Here is a 19,777-nt window from a genome sequence, read left to right on the forward strand (position 1 = left end):
GAAAAGGTAGTGTGTGTATGTAACCAGCAAAAAAAAGTATCCTTAGCCATAAAATAAATTAATTTGATTAATCATAAATAACAGGCCAGATCGTATCCTAAAAACACTTAAAAAGGGCCTGAAGACAAGTCAAAGGACTGAAGTCAAGGAGTATCAACCAAAAATGGCTGCACCCCAACCAAGTAGACAATAGAGGAATAGAAGCACAGGTAAAATAGGTGAAAGTTATCCTGACCAAATGTAAGAAATGCTAGAAAGCTGCAAGAAAAGCATGTGACGTGTACTCTATGAGGAGAGCATAGAAGGCAGGAAGGTATTAGAGAAGAACACCCCACGGGTATCGCTGCTCACAGAGGCTTCCTCAATCAATAGCGGTAAAATGGTGAAGCGCGATTCCACCTTTGTTTTTAGGTCTCCTTTTTACTGCATACATAGTATAGTAAAAAATGACCTAGAAATACGATTTGACAAGTCAGTACTAATACGTCGGTATAGAACTTTTATCATTTTTTTTAATCAGCCCAAAAAAGTCTGTTAAACCAGCTGTTCAGTGATATAAAGGACTTAGCGCCTATAAGAATGAGACTACCACTGTACATTTTATGGGGTCAGTGCTTGAGAGAATAACTTTTCAAATCCAAAATAGGGGGCTGTGGTGGTTTGTTGGTTTGGCAATACGCTCAGTGCACCATTACGCCTCTCAATGTTCTTTTTGAGGACCCTCACTTCTGATTGGCACTGCCCGCTTGCACAGAGTGAGCGTTGCCTGAACCCAACCTGTGTGCCTGCGCATGCACACTGACACCGCCTGAGCCTGGCCGTGCACACACAGCGCTGGCGCTCTCCACCTGGGATTCTCCCTGTCTCTGTGGCTGCCCCTCGCTTCTCTGATGCACCTGGAAATGTACCGAGAGAGCAGCTTCAGAGAGGAGCCAAAATTATTTGTGTAAATTTGTTCGCTTTGTAACATATAATTGGCTCCTAAATGTTTCAGCTTGGAAGCCAGAGGGGCGCGCTAGCCCCCGGCAGAAAATCCCATGATGTGCACCATACAATAGACCACACATGCTGTACACATCGAGGCTGTATTCGGGGTTTGTACATGTAAAAAGTTGTATTTTTCACTGGTAAGTTGAGCATTTGGCCGAGAATAACCTCGAGACTTGTACGTCAGCTTATCAATGCTTAATTACTTATCAGTTACATTTGGAGAATGTTTATCGTCTCGGCACATAATAACACTGTATATTGAGGTCACAGTGGCCCAGAGTTATCTGTCTATGGAGTGGATTCTGTTATCATGTGTTTTACTCGGCCTTTCTGCAGAACTAAGGCCCCTGTACACATCAGGTTAAAATTGGTCAAACCTGTCGAATTCAGTGGGATCTGCCGACCATTGACCACATAAGTGCTCGGCCGAGTGTTCCCGTGTATGGAGGAGCCGGGAGAGATAGCTGTGGGCCACACATGCGCTCGGCCAAAAGCTCGTCTTACGGCCCCTTTACACATTAGATAAAAGTCAGGCAAACCCATGAAGATTGGCAGGATTGGGCAACAGTCTAATGTGTATGGTGGCCTATCGGCTCTCCCCCAATAGATCATGTCGGAGGAGAGAAGGATCCGCCTGTTGAATTTCAGTGCCTGATCCTTTTGTTCGGGTCGAGATAAGACGGTGCCAGACTCCTCTATAATAAAGAGCACGGCGCTCAGCCGAGCCGAGGACATAGAGGATGAATGATCTTTTGACAGCTTTCTAATGTGTACGGGCACCTTTACAGAAGTCTCAAAACAGCCATTGGAGGCATATCAACAGGATCCGTCATAAATGTTGGGTCCCCAATCTCCATTCCTACTGGTAGTTCTAAGTTTATCATTTCCATGGCACCCAGCTTAGAAGTTACCTCCATTAATCTTGGTATTGATAAGGTCAACCACGTTTGCTTTTCACCAGTTCAGCTGGGTCTGTGCACATGTCAGTGTGTTTCCACAGACCGTGTGTTTGTGGGTAAAATACATTGACATGTTAGTTTTTTAACTGCAATCAGCGCAAGAAGGGAAGAATGTTGAGTGCTATATTCAACTGATAACAGCTAGAGCAGGCGACGGCTGATGGGACTACTACTCCCTTCAGCCTACACCTGTTTCCACTAATAACAGTGACAGCAGACGGCGGCTGATTGGGAGTATTCATCAGTCGCCACCTGCGTTATAAATAAACTAAATGGCAGCCCGATTCTAAAGAATCGGGAGTCTAGAATCCATATATATTTTATTTATTCAAATGTAAGAATAATTTGGTGGGCGGGGACCCTCGGCCTCCGATTTGGTTGGCGGGGCCCCACGGCCTCCGATTTGGTGGGCGGGGTCCCTCTGCCTCCGCTTTGGTGGGCGGGGCCGCTCGGCCTTCGATTTGGTGGGCGGGGCTCCTCGGCCTCCGATTTGGTTGGTGGGGCCCCTCGGCCTCCGATTTGGTAGGCGGGGCCCCTTATCCTCCGATTTGGTGGGCGGGGACCCTCGGCCTCCGATTTGGTGGGCGGGGCCCCTCGGCCTCCGATTTGGTGGGCGGGGCCCCTCGGCCTCCGATTTGGTGGGCGGGGCCCCTCGGCCTCCGATTTGGTGGGCGGGGACCCTCGGCCTCCGATTTGGTGGGCGGGGACCCTCGGCCTCCGATTTGGTGGGCGGGGACCCTCGGCCTCCGATTTGGTGGGCGGGGCCCCTCGGCCTCCGATTTGGTGGGCGGGGACCCTCGGCCTCCAATTTGGTGGGCGGGGACCCTCGGCCTCCAATTTGGTGGGCGGGGACCCTCGGCCTCCGATTTGGTGGGCGGGGACCCTCGGCCTCCGATTTGGTTGGTGGGGACCCTCGGCCTCCGATTTGGTTGGTGGGGCCCCTCGGCCTCCGATTTGGTTGGTGGGGCCCCTCGGCCTCCGATTTGGTTGGCGGGGCCCCTCGGCCTCCGATTTGGTGTGTGCTCTGCCTGGGGCCACTGTGCTCTGCCTGGGGCCCCATATGCTGCCTGGGGCCCCTGTGCTCTGCCTGGGGCCCCATATGCTGCCTGGGGCCCCTGTGCTCTGCCTGGGGCCCCATATGCTGCCTGGGGCCCCTGTGCTCTGCCTGGGGCCCCATGTTCTGCCTGGGGCCCCTGTGCTCTGCCTGGGGCCACTGTGCTCTGCCTGGGGCCCCATGTTCTGCCTGGGGCCACTGTGCTCTGCCTGGGGCCCCATAAGCTGCCTGGGGCCCCTGTGCTCTGCCTGGGACCACTGTGCTCTGCCTGGGGCCCCATATGCTGCCTGGGGCCCCTGTGCTCTGCCTGGGGCCACTGTGCTCTGCCTGGGGCCCCATATGCTGCCTGGGGCCACTGTGCTCTGCCTGGGGCCCCATATGCTGCCTGGGGCCCCATATGCTGCCTGGGGCCCCTGTGCTCTGCCTGGGGCCCCATATGCTGCCTGGGGCCCCCATGTTCTGCCTGGGGCCCCTGTGCTCTGCCTGGGGCCACTGTGCTCTGCCTGGGGCCCCATATGCTGCCTGGGGCCCCTGTGCTCTGCCTGGGGCCCCATATGCTGCCTGGGGCCCCTGTGCTCTGCCTGGGGCCCCATATGCTGCCTGGGGCCCCTGTGCTCTGCCTGGGGCCCCTGTGCTCTGCCTGTTGCCCCATGTTCTGCCTGGGGCCCCTGTGCTCTGCCTGGGGCCACTGTGCTCTGCCTGGGGCCCCTGTGCTCTGCCTGGGGCCACTGTGCTCTGCCTGGGGCCCCATAGGCTGCCTGGGGCCCCTGTGCTCTGCCTGGGACCACTGTGCTCTGCCTGGGGCCCCATATGCTGCCTGGGGCCCCTGTGCTCTGCCTGGGGCCCCATATGCTGCCTGGGGCCCCTGTGCTCTGCCTGGGGCCACTGTGCTCTGCCTGGGGCCCCATAGGCTGCCTGGGGCCCCTGTGCTCTGCCTGGGACCACTGTGCTCTGCCTGGGGCCCCATATGCTGCCTGGGGCCCCTGTGCTCTGCCTGGGGCCACTGTGCTCTGCCTGGGGCCCCATATGCTGCCTGGGGCCCCTGTGCTCTGCCTGGGTGTAGGACACTGGTGACGTCACTTATCTCCGGACATTAGCTCCGGACATTAGCTCCGGACATTAGCTCCGGACAAAGCCACGGAAGTTGGCACAAATTGCAGGAAGTAGTATTCTAGGCAATTATATATTAGATAAGTAAAAGATTCGGCATGGGTTTCCCTGTATTTTTGATAACCAGCCAGGGAAAGCTGATAGCTGTGGGTTGCAACCCTCAGTTGTCAGCGTCAGCAATGCTGGTTATCAAGAATAGAGGGGTCCCCATGATGTTTTTTTTTAAATTATTTAAATAAATAATTTTTAGAAAATTAAATAAATAATTTATAAAACCGTTGTGGGGCCCCTCATTTTTGACAACCAGCCTTACTAATGCAGACAGCTGTGGGCTGGTATTCTCAGTCTGGTAAGGGGCCATGGATATTGGCCCCTCCAACCTAAAAATAGCAGCCCGCAGGCTACCAGAAAAGGCGCATCTATTAGATGCGCCAATTCTGGCGCTTTACCCGTATCTTCCCATTCGCCCTGTTGCTGTGGCAAGTGTGGTAACATTTGTGGGGTTGATATCACTTTTGTATTGTCTGGTGACATCAAGCCCACGGGTTAGAAATGGAGAGGTGTCTATGGAAATTGAGGTGTTTAATTTTGGTGAAAATTACTCGCACAGAGCAACTTAACACCGTAGGTCTCAGTGCAGACACTACCAGCAATCGCGAGTACGGGGGTCCTGAGTCCCCTGAGTGCACACTCCCTCTTCATGTAAAGTCTGGAGGATTGGCACAGATAGCTAAGCTCTGTTCTTGGTTGCCTCTGTCAGTTTCATAGATTATGTATAAAGCGGCAGCGCACATGTTTGTGCCCTATGCCATTGAAGGGGGGATCCTGTTACTGTGATTGGTGGTACCCCGGTGGGCACCAGCTCGTCAACTATCCTTTAGATAGTTGCAGTCTTGGTAAACCAACTTTAACACCTTCCTGACATCTGTTGAATACAAATAGTGGATCTCGGGTGCATGTGTATGGAATGGGCTTGGGAGTTGAGCCTGCTTCATACAAGGCAGATGCTGGCTGTGTCATACAGATTGCGCCTGCTTCTGCCAGCAGTGATCAGATCTAGCTCAAATAATCCCTTAAAAGCCCCCTGACAATCTCTGACAGCGTCACCTAAGTATTGCAATCCGAGACGGGTCACCCACTACCGCTGTGACGCTACCACCAGTAAAGGCCCCAATCACCAGGACCTTTGTGCTCCTGTGAGTGGCTGGGATTCCTAGGAGATCATTTTACTGTATACTGCAGTACTTCAGTATATAGTGTAAGTGATTGGAAAATTGCAGGTTAAATTCCTCTACGATAAGTAAAAATAAATAAAAAGGTTTTTAAAATATTAAAACAAAAAAATATAAAACTAAAACGATAAGAGTTTAAATCAATCCATTTTAACCGGTACAAAAATAAAAAGAAAGAAAATTAGAGAAATAAACACTTGGTATCATCAAATCCACAAAAATCCTATCTACGAAAATACCAAAATAGTGAAGCTATAAAGAAACAAATAATTGCAATGTCAGAATTTCTGTTTTTAGACACTGCACATCACCCCCACCCACCCCCCAGAAAATGAAAAAAAACTAAACGATCCAACCTGACATTCATGGTTGTGTCTGATACAGGTAAACTGAGCGACGCCGTGCACGTCTAGTCGGAATGTGGCCAGAAATGTGCATATCGCAAGCATGTGGTCACATGACCGCCTCGGCACCTGAAAATCCTGACAGTGCGCACTGTGCATACAGTGAGGATTCACAAGTCTGCGGACAATCCCACTCTCTCAAAATGGGCGCAATAAAAACACATTGCTGTAAAGCCAAAAAAAACAAACAATGCCGCAGTTCAGATTTTTTTATTATTTCATCCCATAGGGAATTTTTTTCACGACAAGGTTAATAGCCGTAAAGTGCCCCTCTACCGGTCCCGAGGTCCTTTCCTTAAGCCGTGAGCTCTGCCTCTTGGACACCACACGTCGTATATTGGCGGTAGATGTGACCTCTCACTGGTAATTCCCGGGTTGCTGCCCTTTGCTCTGTCATGGCCGCTCTTCCAGGCATCTCTGGCACTCCTTAGACCTATTCTTGGGTTTCATGCTGATATGTCATTCTGGGCGTGAATATTGTACGATTATCTTATCTCAGTAGATATGACGGTATCTTCAGCGGTGGACTACTGCTGTCCTTTACTGAGATCCACATTACCCTCAGTAATAAAGAGTAAAAATACATTTTTCATGTCATTTTAAAGGGACAGTGACCCTAGAAATTGACAAATGAAGTAAACCAGAGATAAATGAACCCACAGTGATTGTGAGTCTGTGGGATTTTATTAATATTCCTGAAACAAACAGTATTGTAGGAATATTGCAGAGAACTTGGGGCTACCCGCTACTAAAAACTAGAGTTGAGCATATCGAATTGCAGGATTCTGGTTTTCGGTGGCCACTAAACGGGACCCCTGCAAACCTCCTACATGCTGGAGTCCACGGCTCCTCTTTACTATTGTGTGACATGGCGCCAGGCCAGCTTATCAGAGAGGCGCTGCAGATGTCCGCAGGTAGGAGGCGGATCACAGGGCTCATATCCGGTGGTCACGGAATATTGACCCGTCCGCTCAACCACGGTCCTCTAAATTTTTGTGCTTTCCTCTATTGAAAATGTTATAAAAATGGGATCATGGCAGTTCTAAAATAATAAAGACAACCATGTTCACTTAGTGGACTCCCACGACTCCTCTGTACTGGTACTTGTGTACTCTTCCGCCCTCTTCATCTCTCAGTTGGGGCAGTCTGGTGACCGGTGCAGCCAAACATTGACTTCTGTTTTCCAGCAGCGGTCGTCCATCTGAGCCAGAACAAACTGGCTCTTGAGTCTTTCTTTATTTTGATTCAGACATAACATGACCACTGCAGCTAATCCGCAGCTATTGATTGGCTGCAGCAGTCACCCGACGCTCCAACCGGAAGCAGAAGCCAATAGAGCTTCAGGACAATAGTAGCCGTAGTGAGGAGCAGCATGGGTCTAGTAGGTTCATTTTTTTATTTTTTTTATTTTAACACCTCCAGGAGTCCATATTTGAAACATTTTTAGTGGACAACCCCTTTAAGTTCCTTCCAGTTTCTTTCATGTTTGGCTGGCAGAATGTTGGTGGTGCGGCTTTTTACTTAGACTCCTTCCTTGCTGATTTTTCTACAACAGGAGATTATCTGTAGTCAGTTGTCCTTTAGAAAGCAAACTGTTCCTTTTAGAAAATATAGTATATGGATTATGCCTTACCCTGTGGATAGGTGATGACGTGCTGATTAATGGGGGTCCGACTGTTGGGTTATGCTCCAATCCTGAGAATGGGCCTCTGCAGAGCCCCATCTGAATGGAGCGGCAATTGGCCGTATGCACCAACGCTCCATTCATTCTCTATGGGACTGCCGGGAATAGGTGAGCGTGTACTCTCTCGTAGACCATGAATGGAGCCGTGGTGCATATGTCCAATCACCACTCCGCCATTCAGATGGGGCTCTGCAGAGCACGATTCCAGGGACTGTAGGATATCCCAGCGCTCGGACCCCTTGCTGATATCATGTCACTCCATCGGATGGGTGATAACACTTCCAATATTGATTAAGATGTTTATTGCTTTTCCTGCCTGTAAAGCGCTGCTAAATATGTTAGTGAAATACTTGTTTAATGAACTCCGGATACAATATTATTTTACTATTTTGTAGGAACTGGAGCAATACAAAAGGAATGCTGACAAGTCATGGAAATCGATGAGTCTCGGACTCCACACACGATAAATTAATTATTTATTACGTTCAGGTTATTATTTTTTTTATATAAATTTGTGATCAAATAAAAACGTGTATGTTTTACATGTAAATACAATAAAATAGTATAAACACCATAATGATTAAGTTGCTTTGTCGAATACGCATTGAGTTTTAATAGGAGCCCATCCTTAGAGGGAACCTGGACTGTCCCCAAAAGCTATTAACTTGCAGATATGGGGTTAATCTGTAGGTTAATATTATTAAAATGGTAATTCTGTACAGATATGCTAGTAGAGAGCGAGCTGTCAAAGTGCGGGGGCGTGGTTACATCCGCCGCCCACTAAATACTGTGTAGTGACTGAAGCCCCGCTTCTATGACTGAAAGCCGGCGGCTCCTGGGAGGAATAAAATACATCTACCCCCGCAGCTGAGCTTTCAGAAAGCATCCAGGGTAATCTGCAGGTTCATGCCATTTTAAGACCTGACAGGCTCCCTTTAAAGGGAATATATCACCTTGTTTATTTTACTAATTAAAGAGTTTTTTTTCTATTTGTTTTTATTCATTGATCGTCTTTGGTTGGATTGTATTTTTGGTTCTTTTGTTTGTTACATATTTATTAGGGCAGTGATGTCCGAGTTTCAGAGACTTGCTTCACTTCTAACACCTTTTCATACAATAAAGATGGCTGCTGATTCTGCCTCCGAGTGTACACAGCACAAGCTGAAAAGTGATCTCTAGAAAACAGGGAGTGTCCTCTTTTTATATAGTTATTGGCATGTAAAAAAAAATAATTTTAATGCAAGGATTTGCCTGTTCATTATCTATTCCTGATTGTATGATCTGCCTTAGGCTATGTGCACACGTTCAGAATTTCTTGCAGAAATTTCCTGAGCAAAACCGGACATTTTCTGCAAGAAATCTGCATGCGTTTTTTTGTGCGGGTTTTTTGCATATTTTCCGAAGATTTCCCAATGCAATGATAGTGGGAAATCTGCAAAAATCCGCAAAATTAATGAAGATGCTGCGTTTTTTACCGCGATCGTTTTTTTCGCCTAAAAAAAGCATCATGTGCACAAAAATTGCGGAATACATTCTAAATGATGGGATGCATAATGTATGCATTTTTGTATGCGTTTTTATAGCGAAAAAACCCCGAAAAATCCGCAAGGTGTGCACACAGCCTAACTTTGGAAAGTGCACATGATGGTTTGCCACAAAGTGAAATGTCAGTGCTGTAAAACTTTTCTCCTGGGATGGCAGCACATTGTAGAATTAGACCAAGGCTTTACTATATAGCACGGTTTCTGGTTCCAACATGACTTTTATCTGGCATTTTCACTAGTTTTACCCTCTGCAGATTCTCTCTAATTTAGTGGTGGCGTTAGTGAGCGGAGGCTAGCTGCATTGATGCCTCTCGTTCACAGCACACACAGACATGACGGATTCCTGCTCCCCTGTCTCTGTGTAGCACATAGATAGAAGCAGAAGTATGGAGGACATTATAGAGCAGTACTGAGCTGTGTGGCTGTGAATTCAGCACCAAAGTTTGCTAGAAGCTGCAGCTTGATCTGTTTGCGTTCTCATTGCGCTGCATGCTCCTTACTTCTCCCTCTTCTCCTCTCCAGAGGCTTCAGTTTGCTCTGCATCCTAACACTTACCTGCATTTGCAGTCCCTCTGCCCTGGCTGCAGCAGGAGCCTCTCCCTCTGCCCTGGCTACAGCAGGAGCCTCTCCCTCTTCCCTGGCTACAGCAGGAGCCTCTCCCTCTTCCCTGGCTACAGCAGGAGCCTCTCCCTCTTCCCTGGCTACAGCAGGAGCCTCTCCCTCTTCCCTGGCTGCAGCAGGAGCCTTTCCCTCTGCCATGGCTGCAGCAGAAACCTCTCCCTCTGCCCTGGCTGCAGCAGGAGCCTTTGCCTTGGCTGCAGCAGGAGCCTCTCCCTCTGCCCTGGCTGCAGCAGGAGCCTCTCCCTCTGCCCTGACTGCAGCACAAGCCTTTCCCTCTGCCCTGGCTGCAGCAGGAGCCTCTCTCTCTGCCCTGGCTGCAGCAGGAACCTCTCCCTCTGCCCTGGCTGCAGCAGGAACCTTTCCCTCTGCCCTGGATGCAGCAGGAGTCTCTCCCTCTGCCCTGGATGCAGCAGGAGCCTCTCCCTCTGCCCTGGATGCAGCAGGAGCCTCTCCCTCTGCCCTGGATGCAGCAGGAGTCTCTCCCTCTGCCCTGGATGCAGCAGGAGCCTCTCCCTCTGCCCTGGCTGCAGCAGGAACCTTTCCCTCTGCCCTGGCTGCAGCAGGAACCTTTCCCTTTGCCTTGGCTGCAGCAGGAGCCTCTCCCTCTGCCCTTACTGCTTTAGGAGGACTGGAAAACTAAACTCTACACCATTAAAAATGGGAGATTTGTAGACCGTTACCGTGTGTACTGATTGACACATAGCCAAATTTATCTTTTTGTTCACCTTTCTCATTCATTTCTAGGTTCAGCGTTCCTTTATTAGCAGCAGTAATGAAATGTAGCACGATCACAATCCCAGCGATTTGCCCACAGAGGCCTATCTACGAACCAAAATGTCTCTTATTTTGAAACATATTATGCAGCCAATGACCATCGCAGGAACAAAGGCGTAGAGCATGAGAAAGTCAAACGTGATTCTGGAAGGAGCTCCCGGGTACGTGCTCTCAATGAAATCATTGCCATTAGTGAACGGACAGTGACTGTTGGGTTCTGTATTGTTTGCTCCTCCTGTGGAAAAGAAATATTACAGAATAATAACTGAGAAATGTTCTTCAATAGATTACTGCAGTCAGTGTGTCCTGAAACTAAAGTATCTAATCAACCATTTATCTTTTATCTGCTGGTTATTAAACACTATAAGGACAGAAGTATTGGGTCATTGATTTTAGGTTTTTCTTTCAGCCCCATTGCCCCCGATGTATAATGTCCGGTCCCCCCCCACCATGCCGTTTACCTATACTAATGCCGTCGACTAAAGAGCTCCCTGATACCAGCGCGATCCTCTAATAGGAGCCACCGGTGTAACAAGTCATGGGCAGAGGCCAGAAAAGTCATCAATGTTCTGCTGATTCCATAACTGATAAGTCCAAACCTCCTCTGGTAGTAACATCAGCACAAACACTGTGCCCCTGCCGGGAGCTTCATGTCCAAAGAGCAGCATTCAGCCTTACATCACCAAGCACAATGCCAAGTGTCAGATGTAGTGGTGTAAAGCCACCATCACTGGATTTCTTTATCAGGCATCTGATAGATGAGTTTCGTCTTGGTTAATGCCAGGAGAACGTTATCTGCCTGACCGCCTTATGCCAGCTGTAAAGCTTGGTAGAGGAGGGATAATACTATGGGATCATTTCTCAAGGGTCGGCCACAGTCCCTTTTTCCGGTGAAGGTAAATTTTCATAGTTTAAACTTCCAAAGACATTTTGGACAATTGTATCTTCCAACAGTTTGGGGAAACAGTTTGGGGAAGACCATTTTTTTTGTTCCCTATGACTATGCCCAATGCACAAAGTCCAGAAAGGCATGACTGGAGGAGTTTGATGTAGAAGAACATAAATGACCGCATAGAGCTCGGATCTCAACCCCATCCAACACCATGGGATGAACTAGAATGGAGATTCTCCTCCAACATCAGTGTTTGGCCTCACAAGTGCTCTTCTGGATGAATGAGCAAAAATTCCACAGACACCTCCAAAATCTTATAGACAACCTTCCCAGAAGAGTGTAAGTAACATTATGTCCAACATGTTATGGACAATATTACCATCGAAAGCCAAATGGCTCCTGTTGATGGAGACACATCAGTCCTCCATCAGAACCCTCATTATCCTCATAGTCTTTCCATCTCTATAAGTAAAGCGACTGACCAGAGAGATTCAGTCTGTACATAATACATATTTACTTCCTATCTCTTGATACATACAGTTAGGTCCATATATATTTGGACAGAGACAACATTTTTCTAATTTTGGTTATAGACATTACCACAATGAATTTTAAACAAAACAATTCAGATGCAGTTGAAGTTCAGACTTTCAGCTTTCATTTGAGGGTATCCACATTAAAATTGGATGAAGGGTTTAGGAGTTTCAGCTCCTTAACCTGTGCCACCCTGTTTTTAAAGGGACCAAAAGTAATTGGACAATTGACTCCAAGGCTATTTCATGGACAGGTGTGGGCAATCCCTTCGTTATGTCATTCTCAATTAAGCAGATAAAAGGCCTGGAGTTGATTTGAGGTGTGGTGCTTGCATTTGGAAGGGTTTGCTGTGAAGGAAACATGCGGTCAAAGGAGCTCTCCATGCAGGTGAATCAAGCCATCCTTAAGCTGCGAAAACAGAAAAAACCCATCCGGGAAATTGCTACAATATTAGGAGTGGCAAAATCTACAGTTTGGTACATCCTGAGAAAGAAAGAAAGCACTGGTGATCTCATCAATGCAAAAAGACCTGGGCACCCACGGAAGACAACAGTGGTGGATGATCGCAGAATAATCTCCATGGTGAAGAGAAACCCCTTCACAACAGCCAACCAAGTGACCAACACTCTCCAGGAGGTCGGCGTATCAATATCCAAATCTACCATAAAGAGAAGACTGCATGAAAGTAAATACAGAGGGTTCACTGCACAGTGCAAGCCAATCATAAGCATCAAGAAGAAAAAGGCTAAAAAACATCTAAAAAAGCCAGCACAGTTCTGGAAGAACATTCTTTGGACAGATGAAACCAAGATCAACCTCTACCAGAATGATGGAAAGAGAAAAGTATGGTGAAGGCGTGGTACAGCTCATGATCCAAAGCATACCACATCATCTGTAAAACACGGCGGAGGCAGTGTGATGGCTTGGGCATGCATGGCTGCCAGTGGCACTGGGTCACTAATGTTTATTGATGATGTGACACAGGACAGAAGCAGCCAAATGAATTCTGAGGTCTTCAGAGCCGCCATACCGTGTGCTCAGATCCAGCCAAATGCAGCCAAACTGATTGGTCGTTGTTTCATACTACAGATGGACAATGACCCAAAACATAAAGACAAAGCAACCCAGGAGTTTATTAAATCAAAGAAGTGGAATATTCTTGAATGGCCAAGTCAGTCACCTGATCTCAACCCAATTGAGCAGCATTTCACTTGTTAAAGACTAAACTTCAGACAGTAAGGCCCACAAACAAACAGCAACTGAAAACCATCACAGTGAAGGCCTGGCCGAGCATCAAAAAGGAGGAAACACAGCGTCTGGTGATGTCCATGAGTTCAAGACTTCAGGCAGTCATTCCCAACGAAGGGTTTTCAACCAAGTACTAAAAATGAACATTTTATTTAAAATTATTGAATCTGTCCAATTACTTTTGGACTCTTTAAAATCAGGGTGGCACATGTTAAGGAACTGAAATTCCTAAACGCTTCATCCAATTTTAATGTGGATACCCTCAAATGAAAGCTGAAAGTCTGAACTTCAACTGCATCTGAATTGTTTTGTTTAAAATTCATTGTGGTAATGTCTATAACCAAAATTAGAAAAATGTTGTCTCTGTCCAAATATATATGGACCTAACTGTATATTTATTATCAATAAGAACCTATACAATTTACTATAACTCACCGCAAGTGAACTCCAAGTCTTGGAACTCATTCACCACCATAAGTTCACATGAATATCTCTGGTAGGTGATATAGCTTAGGAGCTGGAACACCCGAGGCATTTCTTGTAAACTCCTGAAATAAATATGTACAGTAAGGATTTTCTCTTCATTTTGGGTATTATTAACCCCTTTGCACCACAGCCTGTATTGGTGTTTCTGACCAGGCCCAATTGTTCAAATCTGATATGTCACTTTATGTTGTAATTACTCTGGAAGGCCTCTGCATATCCCAGTGATACCGAGAATGTTTTTTTCGTGACACATTGTACTTTAGGTTAGAAATACATTTAGGATAGTATGAGCACAAGGGCACAGTTTATTGCACAACAGAGGGACTGATCTACACAGTAAAGGTGTGACTTGTTTACAGGCGAAGTTCCCAATATGAATATATGCTTAGATTAAATTTGGGGGTGACAGACTCCCTTTAAATGATTAGCACCAATTTCTCATTTTTTAAAGGACATTTCCAGCATTTATTTAATTTAGAAGTAACTGTGAGGGACCTACAGTGGCAAAAAGAATTATTTGATACACTGCTGATTTTGCAAGGTTTCCCATCTACAAAGAATGGAGAGATCTGTAATTGTCATTGCAGAGACAGAGACTGTAAGAGACAGAATCTAAAAAAAAATCTAGAAAATCAAATTGTATGATTTTTACATATTTCATGCTGTGAAATGCAAATTAAACTTTGTTTGCAATTACAGATGTTTCCTGTAGTACTTGACTACGTTTGCACACACTGCAGCAGGGATTTTGGCCTACTCCTCCATACAGATCTTCTCCAGATCTTTCAGGTTTCGGGGCTGTCGCTTGGTAACATTGAGTTTCAGCTCCCTCCAAAGATTTTCTATTGGGTTCAGGTCTGAAGACTGGCTAACCCACTCCAGGACCTTGAAATTCTTCTTACGGAGCCACTCCTTTGTTGACCTGGCAGTGTGTTTCAGTTCATTGTCATGCTGGAAGACCCAGCCATGAGCCATCTTCAATGCTCTTACGGAGGGAAGGAGGTTGGTGGCCAAAATCCTGTGATACATGACCCCATTCATCCTCCCTTCAATATGGTGAAGTTGTCCTGTCCCCTTTGCAGAAAAGCACCCCCAAAGTATGATGTCTCCCCCACCATGCTTCACGGTTGGGATGATGTTCTTGGGGCTGTACTTATTCTTCTTCTTCCTCCAAACATTGCTAATGGAGTTGATACTAAAAAGTTGTGTTTTGGTCTCATCTGACCACATGACCTTCTCCCATGCCTCCTCTATATCATCCAGATGCTCATTGGCAAACTTCAAACGGGCCTGGACGTGTGCTTGTGTGAGCAGGGGAGCTTGTGTGCCCTGTAGGATTTTAATCCATGACGGCGTAGTGTTTTACTAACGGTAATGTTTGAGACCGGTACCAGCTGCCTTCAGGTCATTGACCAGGTCCTCCTGTCTAGACCTGGGCTGATTCCGGACCTTTCTCAGAATCAACCTTACCTCACGAGACGAGATCTTGCAAGGAGCTCCAGACTGAGGAAGATTGACAGTCATCTTTTGTTTCTTCCATTTTCTAATAATTGCGCCAACAGTTGTTGCCTTCTCATCAAGCGTCTTGTCTATTGTCCTGTAGCCCATCCCAGCCTTGTGCAGGTCTACAATTTTGTCCTTGGTGTACTTAGACAGCTCTTTGGTCTTGGCCATGGTGGAGAGGTTGGAGTGTTATTGAGTGTGTGGACAGGTGTCTTTTAAACAGGTAACGAGTTAAAGTAGGTGCAATTAATACAGGTAATGAGTGCAGAGTAGGAGGCTTCTTAAAGAAAAGCTAACAGGTCTGTGGAGCCAGAATTCTTGCTGATTGGTAGGTGATCAAATATTTATTTCATGGAATAAAATGCAATTTAATTATGTAAAAATCATACAATGAGATTTTATGGTTTTTATTTTTAGTTTCTGTCTCTCAGAGTTGAAGTGTACCTACGATAAAAATTACAGACCTCTCCATTCTTTGTAGGTGGGAAACCTTGCAAAATGGGCAGTGTATCAAATACGGTACTTATTTTCCCCACTGTGAAAGGCAAAGCTGTGAGCTTGGATTTATTAAACTGTCGAAGTGCACAAGTCTCTTGTTCTGGCTATCAGTGGGGTCTCAGTTGTGAGACATCACCGATCTAAAAATGATCACTAATTCTAAGTGCAGGAAAGATATATATCTTGGTACCGTGTTAGCCAGTAGATAGAAAAATATTTAGAATTGAGAGTCCTCAGTGGTTGATTCCTTTTAATGGCTAACTGAAAAGATGGTAACGAATTGTAAGCTTTCGAGACTACTCAGGTCTCTTCATCAGGCAAAGACTAAAAGAAATTCTGAAGAATCACATATTTATGCACAACATAGCACAGAGAATAAAGAAAAAAAAAAAACATGGATAAGACAGGTGGCATGAAGCAGAATTACCAAGAGTGATAAACAGTTCTGTCCATAAATATTGGGCCAGTTCTTAAATAGGGAGTGTTGTATTGTCCTCTGATTGGGGTCTGGTTCTGTTGTGATGACCCCACATGGTCTGAGGGGCAAGTTCCTTAGTTGATGTAAAAAGACAAATCCATGCGACACATTCATTCCTGCAGTGAGACTGTCAAAGGTCATCATCGGTTTTACATCAACTAAGGAACTTGCCCCTCAGACCATTTGGGGTCATCACAACAGAACCAACCCCAATCAGAGGACAATAAAACATTCCTTATCTAAGAACTGGCCCAATATTTATGGACATAACTGTTTATCACTCATGGTAATTCTGCTTCATGTCACCTGTCTTATCCATGTTTTTTTTGTTTTTTTTCTGTGCTATGTTGTGCATAAATATGTGATTCTTCAGAATTTGTATTAGTCTTTGCCTGATGAAGAGCCCTGAGTACTCTCGAAAGCTCGCAATTTGTTACCATCTTTTCAGTTAGCCATTAAAAGGTATCAACCACTGAGGACTCTCAAATCTAAATATTTTTAATTCTAAGTGATAATTTTTGTAGGCTGCAGTACTGCTATAATTGACTTTGTAAAAAAGATTTATAATGCCATTACATGGAATTTCACCTTAATAGTCCTGACCCAACAAGGATCCCAGCGATGTTCAGCAAGGCTACTCCAGCATTGACAATATTAGGGTTGTCCACGATCCCAAGGACGGCAAGAGCGAGGAATTCACCCATCAGATGTGGAGCAAAAGCTGCACCCAGAAAAACTCCGAACCTCACGATCTCTGGATTTAGTCCTACTACCCTGCGGTACAAGTATAAAGTCAGACGATGACTATATGTAAGTTGTATGCTTCAGATTTAATGTTTATGCAGAACGTATGGGAAAAAAACCCCAACAACTTACCAATAAATGAAAGCTCCAAATATGACAATGCTGAGGAAGCTGAATGGAAGGACGTGGAAAACATAAGCCAGAAGCATCTGCCACTTCTGATATAAACCATCCTTGCTCTCCTGGTCGCTGATCGCACGTAGAGCTGGGACTGTACAAGTGACAGAGACACATTTACTGATTGTATTAAATGGGATTCTGGAAAAAACACATTAGTGACTTGTCCAGGTCCTCCTGAGACCCCAACTGATTCAAGTGATGGATTTGGGCTGAGCTGCTGTACCATTGACCGTGCCGCAGTGCCTTCATAACAGTGATTGGAGCTCTAAAGCACCTTCGTTCTCGTGATCAATGAGGGTCCTAGGGTCAGACCCCCACCTATCATAAATGCTGATGGCCTTTTTTTAGGGAACGGACATCTGTGTTTTTTTCTTTTAAACCCCAATCAGGCTTTATACACAAGGAAACAGCATTGTACTTGTGGGTTGTTGAAGTGTAACCTCTTATGAAGCCATACTTGCCAAGTTTACCAATTTACAATGGACAATTCTTTTCAAAAGGAGTGTCTCTTATGCTAACCCTGCCCCAAAGCGAGTGGCTTTTTTACATTCAGCCGCCATAGGACCTGATTTTAGTATTTCCAGGTGTCGGACTCCCACTGATCTGATAGTGGTGATCTCTCTGAGGGATGAAGTCATCAATATCGAGGTGTATGGCAACGCCTTTAAAATGTTGGTAAGCATGTAAAGCTACAACCTAAGTATAAAACATCAGCTACTCACATAATGCGACTGCATTCAGCAGCCCTGTGTAGGACGTTCCTCCCAGACACTGATAAATGATTCCCACACGATCCTGCACGGCTCCTTTTAGTACATCGTTATTTAAGCGAATGAGAAAAAATGCAATAAAAAGTGCAAATATTAAATTTTGGGAAAGACGCATGATAATGCCAATCTTATTCCTGGAAAGATTTCTTACAGTTCTCCTATAGATAAAAAGTAAAAGAGACAAAGTATTATTTATGTTATTTAGTAAAATACAATATTTTAATGAGACTGCTCAGGTTAAAAAATAAACACATTTTCATATACCTAATTAAAGAATTCTGAGATATTAAAGGGGGATCACTGTGTAATACCACATTTCCCCTGTAGAGGCAGTGTAGTGAAATGGAACACCACAGATAATATCATTTATGGGGATCCTTGCAGGGGGAACACCTGTGATAAAGCTAGGACTGACCCACAGCAAAACCGGGGAATCTCCTGGTAGGCCCCTCACATGAGCAGCGCTTGGCACAGTACATTGAGTTTTTGAGGAAGACAAATCTAAAAAACAAAAATCCGATATAAAACGCTAAATACCGGACCTGAATAAGACCACAAGCTTGGATATTGCATTTGGTGTCTCTTTCCGCTTAAAAGGAATCTTTTGCTGCTCTTTGGATTTTTTTGATGAGTCGATATACTCCAGCGTGGTCTGAAACTGCTCCGAGTCTCTGTAGGCGCCTATGATGGCGTGCACCCTGCCGTATGTTTCCATTTCACGCTCTTTGGTCCTCGTGTCCACGGAGGTAAGGTCCACTAGAGAGAAGAATTTAAAGAATTAGACATTTTTACTAAATAGATCCTGAGAAAAAGCAACACTTAAGAGAAAATGCTAATGACTGTCACTTCAGGTGGCTTTTCAGAATAAGCTGTCCTATGTGTGTACACGAAGAATAACATTATTTCTGACCATTATATGACTTAGATCCTGCATGTGTGGATCAGTTTTCTCCATGTGTATCTCTGATTCTCTTATTCTCCAAAAACGTCTATAAAAAGCTGTAATCTGATCTCTCAGTGAGCTGAAATCTGTCTACACTGAAGTCGGATTAGAGCAGTGATTTCAAAGAATAATAAGCAGAAAAATAATTACTTTTCTTTGATAAGATACAGTTAGGTCCATATATATTTGGCCAGAGACAACGTTTTTCTAATTTTGGTTATAGACATTACCACAATGAATTTTAAACAAAACAATTCAGATGCAGTTGAAGTTCAGACTTTCAGCTTTCATTTGAGGGTATCCATATTAAAATTGGATGAAGGGTTTAGGAGTTTCAGCTCTTTAACATGTGCCACCCTGTTTTTAAAGAGACCAAAAGTAATTGGACAATTGACTCCAAGGCTATTTCATGGACAGGTGTGGGCAATCCCTTCATTATGTCATTCTGAATTAAGCAGATAAAAGGCCTGGAGTTGATTTGAGGTGTGGTGCTTGCATTTGGAAGGTTTTTCTGTGAAGTAATCATGCAGTCAAAGGAGCTCTCCATGCAGGTGAAACAAGCCATCCTTAAGCTGCGAAAACAGAAAAAAAACATCCGAGAAATTGCTACAATATTAGGAGTGGCAAAATCTACAGTTTGGTACATCCTGAGAAAGAAAGCACTGGTGAACTCATCAATGCAAAAAGACCTGGGCGCCCACGGAAGACAACAGTGGTGGATGATCGCAGAATAATCTCCATGGTGAAGAGAAACCCCTTCACAACAGCCAACCAAGTGACCAACACTCTCCAGGAGGTCGGCGTATCAATATCCAAATCTACCATAAAGAGAAGACTGCATGACCGTAAATACAGAGGGTTCACTGCACGGTGCAAGCCACTCATAAGCATCAAGAATAAAAAGGCTAGACTGGACTTTGCTAAAAAACATCTAAAAAAGCCAGCACAGTTCTGGAAGAACATTCCTTGGACAGATGAAACCAAGATCAACCTCTACCAGAATGATGGAAAGAGAAAAGTATGGCGAAGGCGTGGTACAGCTCATGATCCAAAGCATACCACATCATCTGTAAAACATGGTGGAGGCAGTGTGATGGCTTGGGCATGCATGGCTGCCAGTGGCACTGGG

The 19,777-nt window shown here is 45.4% G+C and overlaps 2 protein-coding genes across 4 annotated transcripts in view; one reads left to right on the forward strand and one right to left on the reverse strand.

Annotated features, from left to right (window-relative positions):
* DYNC2LI1 (dynein cytoplasmic 2 light intermediate chain 1) overlaps positions 1-10,479 on the forward strand; it is a 36,961-nt gene extending 26,482 nt beyond the window's left edge. For both annotated transcript variants that reach the window (XM_077282390.1, XM_077282391.1), the window contains exons 13-14: positions 7,829-7,922; positions 10,343-10,479. In XM_077282390.1, the coding sequence (XP_077138505.1) occupies positions 7,829-7,900 (72 nt within the window). In that variant the 3' untranslated portion in view covers positions 7,901-7,922; positions 10,343-10,479. The remainder of the gene's footprint in view (positions 1-7,828; positions 7,923-10,342) is intronic.
* ABCG5 (ATP binding cassette subfamily G member 5) overlaps positions 10,417-19,777 on the reverse strand; it is a 43,540-nt gene continuing 34,179 nt past the window's right edge. For both annotated transcript variants that reach the window (XM_077282389.1, XM_077282388.1), the window contains 6 exons: positions 18,248-18,461; positions 17,658-17,863; positions 16,888-17,026; positions 16,600-16,785; positions 13,482-13,594; positions 10,417-10,607 (listed from right to left, as the gene is read on the reverse strand). In XM_077282389.1, the coding sequence (XP_077138504.1) occupies positions 10,417-10,607; positions 13,482-13,594; positions 16,600-16,785; positions 16,888-17,026; positions 17,658-17,863; positions 18,248-18,461 (1,049 nt within the window). The remainder of the gene's footprint in view (positions 10,608-13,481; positions 13,595-16,599; positions 16,786-16,887; positions 17,027-17,657; positions 17,864-18,247; positions 18,462-19,777) is intronic.

This window comes from Ranitomeya variabilis, chromosome 2 (genome assembly GCF_051348905.1).
Source record: "Ranitomeya variabilis isolate aRanVar5 chromosome 2, aRanVar5.hap1, whole genome shotgun sequence".
Classification (NCBI taxonomy): domain Eukaryota; kingdom Metazoa; phylum Chordata; class Amphibia; order Anura; family Dendrobatidae; genus Ranitomeya; species Ranitomeya variabilis.